Source organism: Globicephala melas, chromosome X, assembly GCF_963455315.2.
Source record: "Globicephala melas chromosome X, mGloMel1.2, whole genome shotgun sequence".
Lineage (NCBI taxonomy): Eukaryota > Metazoa > Chordata > Mammalia > Artiodactyla > Delphinidae > Globicephala > Globicephala melas.
In genome coordinates, this window is record NC_083335.1 from 42,669,617 (window position 1) to 42,677,995 (window position 8,379).

Consider the following 8,379-nt stretch of genomic DNA (forward strand, 5'->3'; position numbering starts at 1 on the left):
ATTTAATTCTCACTTCTACCGCTTGGTAGCTGGATAGCCTTAGGCAAGTTTCATACCTCCCTGAAATTCACTTAATTCAGTCTGTAAAATGGCATAATAACTTATTATAGCATCCTTTTAGGAATTTTAAATCAGTTCTTGAAATAAAAGTACACAATATATAGACAAGTATGGATTCCTCAATAGGTGTTTGACCTTTCATTTCTCCAGTATCCCACCCGCATCAAATAAAGAAAAATACTTTTTAAAATTTACGAATATTTCATTGTTGTAAAGTTAAAGCCATAAAAATAATCAAATGGCCTACTATCATACCGTTAGAAGAAAAAAAAAAAGGTGTTCATGAGAGTTCCATATTAGAATACAAGTTTTCCTTAGGCACCTGTTTATGTATGCTATTCTGCTCTTTACAATAAATAATTAAATTTAAAAGACTTAATTCCTCACTTTTAAGACCTTATTAGTTTACAAATTACATATTGACCTATGCTAAATTTTATACCGACCCATGCTAATGAATTCAGTACAGAAAACAAAAAACACTGCACTCAAGCAAACTACATATATATATATATATATATATATATATAACTTATATGAGAATTGCTACTCCAGCTTTCTTTTGGTTTCCATTTGCATGAAATACCTTTTTCCATCCCCTTACTTTCAGTCTGTATGTGTCTCTAGGTCTGAAGTGGGTCTCTTGTAGACAGCAAATATATGGGTCTTGTTTTTGTATCCATTCAGCCAATCTGTGTCTTTTGGTGGGAGCATTTAGTCCATTTACATTTAAGGTAATTATCGATATGTGTGTTACTATTACCATTTTCTTAATTGTTTTGGGTTTGTTATTGTAGGTCTTTTCCTTCTTTTGTGTTTCTTGCCTAGAGAAGTTCCTTTAGCAGTTGTTGTAGAGCTGGTTTGGTGGTGCTGAACTCTCTCAGCTTTTGCTTGTCTGTAAAGGTTTTAATTTCTCATCAAATCTGAATGAGATCCTTGCTGGGTAGAGTAATCTTGGTTGCAGGTTTTTCTCCTTCAACACTTTCAATATGTCCTGCCACTCCCTTCTGGCTTGCAGAGTTTCTGCTGAAAGATCAGCTGTTAACCTTATGGGGATTCCCTTGTGTGTTATTTGTTGTTTTTCCCTTGCTGCTTTTAATATGTTTTCTTTGTATTTAATTTTTGACAGTTTGATTAATATGTGTCTTGGCGTATTTCTCCTTGGATTTATCCTGTATGGGACTCTCTGTGCTTCCTGGACTTGATTAACTATTTCCTTTCCCATATTAGGGAAGTTTTCAACTATAATCTCTTCAAATATTTTCTCAGTCCCTTTCTTTTTCTCTTCTTCTTCTGGAACCCCTATAATTCGAATGTTGGTGCGTTTAATGTTGTCCCAGAGGTCTCTGAGACTGTCCTCAGTTCTTTTCATTCTTTTCTCTTTATTCTGCTCTGCAGTAGTTATTTCCACTATTTTATCTTCCAGGTCACTTATCCGTTCTTCTGCCTCAGTTATTCTGCTATTGATCCCATCTAGAGTACTTTTAATTTCATTTATTGTGTTGTTCATCGTTGCTTGTTTCATCTTTAGTTCTTCTAGGTCCTTGTTAACTGATTCTTGCATTTTGTCCATTCTATTGTCCATTCTATCTCCAAGATTTCGGATCAACCTTACTATCATTATTCTGAATTCTTTTTCCGGTAGACTGCCTATTTCCTCTTCATTTGTTAGGTCTGGTGGGTTTTTATCTTGCTCCTTCATCTGCTGTGTGTTTTTCTGTCTTTTCATTTTGCTTATCTTACTGTGTTTGTGGTCTCCTTTTTTGCAGGCTGAAGGTTCGTAGTTCCTGTTGTTTTTTGTGTCTGTCCCCAGTGGCTAAGGTTGGTTCAGTGGGTTGTGTCGGCTTCCTGGTGGAGGGTACTAGTGCCTGTGTTCTGGTGGATGAGGCTGGATCTTGTCTTTCTGGTGGGCAGGTCCACGTCTGGTGGTGTGTTTTGGGGTGTCTGTAGACTTATTATGATTTTGGGCAGCCTCTCTGCTAATGGGTGGGGTTGTGTTCCTGTCTTGCTAGTTGTTTGGCATAGGATGTCCAGCACTGTAGCTTGCTGGTCGTTGAGTGAAGCTGGGTGCTGGCCTTGAGATGGAGATCTCTCGGAGATTTTTGCTGTTTGATATTATGTGCAGCTGGGAGGCCTCTTGTGGACCAGTGTCCTGAAGTTGGCTCTCCCACCTCAGAGGCACAGCACTGACTCCTGGCTGCAGCACCAAGAGCCTTTCATCCACAAGGCTCCTTAATTTGGGATGATTCGTTGACTATTCAGGTATTCCACAGATGCAGGGTATATCAAGTTGATTGTGGAGCTTTAATCCGCTGCTTCTGAGGCTGCTGGGAGAGATTTCCCTTTCTCTTCTTTGTTCTCACAGCTCCCAGGGGCTCAGCTTTGGATTTGGCCCCGCCTCTGCGTGTAGGTCGCCGGAGGGCGTCTGTTCTTTGCTCAGACAGGACGGGGTTAAAGGAGCCGCTGATTCGGAGGCTCTGGCTCACTCAGGCCGGGGTGTAGGGAGGGTCACGGAGTGTGGGGCGGGCCTGCAGCGGCAGAGGCCGGGGTGACGTTGCAGCCTGAGGCGCGCCGTGCGTTCTCCCCGGGGGAGTTGTCCCTGGATCCCGGGACCCTGGCAGTGGCGGGCTGCACAGGCTCCCCGGAAGGGCGTGTGGCTAGTGACCTGTGTTCGCACACAGGCCTCCTGGTGGCGGCAGCAGCGGCCTTAGCGTCTCATGTCTGTCTCTGGGCTCCGCACTTTTAGCCGCGGCTCGCGCCCGTCCCTGGAGCTCTCTCAAGCAGCGTTCTTAATCCCCTCTCCTCGTGCACCAGGAAACAAAGAGGGACGTAAAAGTCTCTTGCCTCTTCGGCAGGTCCAGACTTTTCCCCGGACTCTCTCCCGGCTAGCCGCGGTGCACTAACGCCCTGCAGGCTGTGTTCACGCCGCCAACCTCAGTCCTCTCCCGGCGCTCCGACAAAAGCCGGAGCCTCAGCTCCCAGTCCCGCCCGCCCCGGCGGGCGAGCAGACAAGCCTCTCGGCTGGTGAGTTCCGGTCGGCCCGATCCTCTGCGCTGGAATCTGTCCGCTTTGCCCTCCGCACCCCTGTTGCTGTGCTCTCCTCCGCGGCTCCCAAGCTCCCCCACTCCGCCTCCCGAAGTCTCCACCCGCGAAGGGGCTTCCTAGTGTGTGGACACTTTTCCTCCTTCACAGCTCTCTCCCGCTGGTGCAGGACCCGTCCCTATCCTTTTGTCTCTGTTTAGTTTTTTCTTTTGCCCTAACCAGGTACGTGGGGGGTTCCTTGCCTTTTGGGAGGTCTGAGGTCTTCTGCCAGCGTTCAGTAGGTGCTCCGTAGGAGTTGTTCCACGCGTAGATGTATTTCTGGTGTATCTGTGGGGAGGAAGGTGATCTCCGCGTCTTACTCTTCCGCCATCTTCCCGGAAGTCCTCTGGGTCTTCATTTTCAATTGGAGTTTAAAATCACTTTGAACTAAAGCTGACGTTGGAGTTCTCTTTCCATAAGGGAAGTTGTTAGGACTCTGGACGTTAATGCCACCTGAAGTCTGCTGTATTGTAGAGGTGATTTTTTCAGGTCACTCTTAGACTGGATCAACAAATATAGTGTATACGTACATAATCATGTCACCATAGTGCACATTGTAAAGGGCACTTAATAAGGCTATAGTCTCTTTTGCTGATTCCAGATCTATTTCTACTGGATCTACAGGGAGACAGGTGCGTTTGCTTGGTTCAATGACCTATTGGTTTCCCTGGAACAGGAGATGGAGGAATTAGGCAAAGTGGGTTTCCTAAACTACCGTCTTTTCCTCACCGGATGGGACTGCAACTTTGTGAGTTCAAACAACAGACTAATTCCCAAGATGCAAGATGAATGTCAGACGAAACATAATGCATGCTGATTAGAAATAATCATTTCTTATGATTTCCTACCTGTTCTCACCTTCACACCCAAGTTTAAAAGTGGCTGAAGGAAGAGGCAGCTATCAGGACCTGCTTTTTCTAACTTCCTATTTCTCTGACTCCAGGCTGGTCATGCAGCATTAAGCTTTGACAAGGCCACTGATATCCTGACAGGTCTGAAACAGAAAACCTCCTTTGGGAGACCTATGTGGGACAATGAGTTTTCTACAATAGCTACCACCCACCCCAAGTAAGTGTATTCTCTTCTAGTTACAGAATTGATTTTGCAGAACTGATTCATTTTGCAGATTTAGGTTTAGGACAAGTATTACAGCATGTTGAACACTCTTGGGAAAGATCTCTGGGGCCAAAACTATTTGCACCAATCTTAGATTCTTGCTTAAAAGTGAGGAAATTTCCTGTGGCGTTTCAGCGAAATAAGGGTCTTGATCTTGTAATTGACGAGAAGACATTTGTTGTCCCCACATGCATTCAAACAGTGAGGCAAAGAGACTGAGTTCTGGTTGTCTTACCAAACAAAATAGAGAACGGGAACAATTCAAATGCACTGTTTTGGGCCAAAGCAATTCTGAGGAAAAAGAACAAAGCTGGAGGCATAACCCTCCCAGACTTTAGATAATACTACAAAGCTGTGGTAATCAAAACAGCTTGGTACTGGCACAAAAGCAGATATATAGATCAGTGGAACAGAATAGAGAGCCCAGAAATAAACCCACACACTTACAGCCACTTAATCTTCAATAAAGTAGGCAAGAATATACAGTGGAGATAAGACAGTCTTTTCAGCAAGGGGTGTTGGGAAAGCTGGACAGCCTCATGTAAATCAATAAAGTTAGAACACTCCCTTACACTATACACAAAAATAAACTCAAAATGGCTTAAAGACTTAAATATAAGACATGACACCATAAAACTAGAAGGGAACCTAGGCAAAACATTCTCAGACATAAACTGTAGTAATATTTTCTTAGATCAGTCTCCCAAGGCAAAAGAAATAAAAGCAAAAATAAACAAATGGGACCTAATCAAACTTAAAAGCTTTTGCACAGTAAAGGAAACCATAAACAAAATGAAAAGACAACCTACAGACTGGGAGAAAATATTTTCAAGCAATGCAGCTGACAAGGGCTTACTTTTCAAAATATACAGACAGCTCATACCACTCAATATCAAAAAAGAAAAAACAACCCTATCAAAAAATGGGCAGAAGACCTAAACAGACATTTCTCCAGAGAAGACATACAGATGGCCACCAGGCACATGAAAAGATGCTCAACATTGCTAATTGTTAGAGAAATGCATATCAAAACTACAATGTGAAGTTTCACCTCACACCAGTCAGAATGGCCATCATCAAAAAGTCTACAAGTAGTACATGCTGGAGAGGGTGTGGAGTAACGGGAACCCTCCTACAGTGTTGGTGGGAATGTAAATTGGTGCAGCCACTATGGAAAACAGTATGGAGGTTTCTTTAAAAAACTAAAAATAGGGCTTCCCTGGTGGCGCAGTTGTTGAGAGTCCGCCTGCCGATGCAGGGGATGCGGGTTCGTGCCCTGGTCCGGGAAGATCCCACATGCCGCGGAGCGGCTGGGCCCGTGAGCCGTGGCCGCTGAGCCTGCGCTTCCGGAGCCTGTGCTCCGCAACGGGAGAGGCCACAACAGTGAGAGGCCTGCGTACCACAAAAAAAAAAAAAACCCTAAAAATAGAGTTACCATATGATCCAGCAATCCCACTCCTGGGCACATATCCAGAGGAAACTCTAATTCGAAAAGATACATGCACCCCAATGTTCATAGCAGCATTATTTACATGGAAGCAACCTAAATGTCCATTGACAGATGACTAGATAAAGAGGATGTGATACACACACACACACACACACACAATGGAATACTACTCAGGGACTTCCCTGGTGGTCCAGTGGTTAAGAATCCACCTTCCAATGCAGGGGATGTGGGTTCAATCCCTGGTTGGGGAACTGGGATCCCACATGCCATGGGGCAACTAAGCCCGCGTGCTGCAACTACTGAGCACACGGGCCACAACTAGAGAGAAGCCTGAGTACGGCAATGAGGAGCCCCCACGCGCCGCAGTGGAGGATCCCGCAAGCCGCAACGAAGATCCTGCATGCCGCAACCAAGACCTGACACAGCCAAAAAATAGATAATAAAATAAGTAAAAAATAATAAATTTCTTTAAAAAAAAAAAGGAATACTACTCAGATAATGCCATTTGCAGCAACATGGATGGACCTAGAGATTATCATACTAAGTGAAGTAAGTCAGACAAAGACAACTATTATATAATATCACTTATATGTGGAATCTAAAAAAATGGTACAAATGAACTTATTTACAAAACAGAAAAGGAGTCACAGGCATAGAAAACAAACTTATGGTTACCAAAGGGGAAAGGGGAGGGGGAGGGATAAATTGGGAGTATTGAATTAACAGATACACACCACTGTATATAAAACAGATAACAAGGATTGTAACATATACCACAGGGAAGTAATAACCTATAATGGAAAAGAATCTGAAGCTGTACACCTGAAACTAACACAATATTGTAAAAGTCAACTACAATTAAATTTTAAAAAATGCATTGTTTTGGGCCTTAATGACCTCTACTTAAAGTAACAAGGGTTTGGAGTGTATTAATTAGTTAACTGATGACCTGACCTCAGTTTTCTGAGGGGTTCTGAGACATGCTAGAGCATGAAAATCAGCCATAAAATAAGCTATTCCAATGGGAAGATTAAGCTGATCGTATTAGATAAATCCTTGGAACAAGTTGGCAGGTGAAGGTCAGTTCAATTCCACAAACATTATTGGTTACCTTCTATAGGGTACAGCACACACTATTCTAAAAGATTTGGAGGTTGAAAGAAAAATAGGATATGGTTCTTGCCTTCAAGGAGCACACATTTTAACAAGAGATGCATATAATCAACTCAAGCAGAATGATGCACTCCATGAAGCAGGTACATGGACACGGAGAAAAAGTCTATGTCCATATGGGGTGATCAGGAAAGGCTTCAGGAAGGCAGCGGAGAGAACACTTAGTGACTCAGATTCAGATGATCCTGGGTCCTACTGCTAGTTCTGACACTTTCTAGTTCTGGGACCTTGAGCTACAAAGCCCTCTGATCTTCAGATTCCTCATATGTAAAATGGGGGTTTATATTAGTAAGCGCCTGCTCTACTCACTTGCAGGATTGTCGTGAATAATAAGCAAGACAATATATTAAAAATGTTCTGTAAACTGTAAAACAGCATATAAACAAAAGAGATTATGTTAATTATTGTGTCGGGTTGATGATAGTTGAAGTTGTATTAAGGAATGCGTACATTATGTGGGAAGGGAGAAAGATGAGCCAGGGAAGAAGTAGGAGAATGTGTAGAAGCAGTATCACAGAAGCCAAGGGAGGAAATACTAGAGGAGTATTGTCAACAGGGTTGGAGGAGTGGCAGGGTCCAGGAAATACATATTTAGTTTAAGGATGATCTAAGCATATTTATAGACAGATCAGGAGACAGTAGATAGGAATAAAATAAATATACAAAAGGGGAGACAGGACTAGGATGGCCATAATAAAAGGGCAATAACAAGAGTTGGCGAGGAAATGGGGAAACTGTAGGCAAGTTCCTCCCACGTTGCTTATGGGAATGTGAAACAGTGCAGCACTTTAGGAAAACTCTGGCATTTCCTCAAAATGTTAAACATAGAATCACCACATGACCCAGCAATTTCACTCCTAAGTACATACCCAAGAGAAATGAAAACATATGTCCACACAAAAACTTGTATGTGAATGTATGTAAAATAGCCAAAAAGTGGTAACAACCCAAGTGTCCACCAACAGATGAATGGATAAACAAAATGTGGTATATTCACACAAAGGAATATTATTCAGCTGTAAAAAGGAATGAAGTATATTACATGCTACAACATGAAGGAACCTTGAAAACAGTATGCTAAGTGCAAGAAACCAGACACAAAAGGCCACATATTGTATGATTCCATTTATATGAAATGTTCAGAATAGGCAAATCTAGAGACAGAAAGTATACTTGATTGTCTAGGGCAGGGAGTGGGGGCGGTTGGGAGGAAATGGGGAGTGACTGCTAATGTGTATGGGCTTTCTTTTTGGGAAGATGGAAATGTTCTCGGATTAGATAGTGGTGATGGTTGCACAACTTTGCGGTTATACTAAAAAGCACTACCTGCACACTCTAAAAGGGTGAATGTTAAGTCATGTGAATTATGTCTCAAGTGAAAAAGAGGGGAGAGGAAGGTATGAGGGAAGGAAGGACAGGGTGAGACCCAGAGCCTAGTTAGAAAGATTATCCTTGGCAATAAGAACCACCACCTCTTCAGTGTGAGAAAACACTGGATG

At 42.9% G+C, this 8,379-nt stretch overlaps 1 protein-coding gene across 1 annotated transcript in view; it reads left to right on the forward strand.

Annotated features, from left to right (window-relative positions):
* NOX1 (NADPH oxidase 1) overlaps nucleotides 1-8,379 on the forward strand; it is a 35,108-nt gene that overhangs the window by 24,171 nt on the left and 2,558 nt on the right. Inside the window, 2 exon segments of the mRNA XM_060292447.1 lie at nucleotides 3,743-3,889; nucleotides 4,085-4,209. Coding sequence (XP_060148430.1) covers nucleotides 3,743-3,889; nucleotides 4,085-4,209 — 272 coding nt within the window.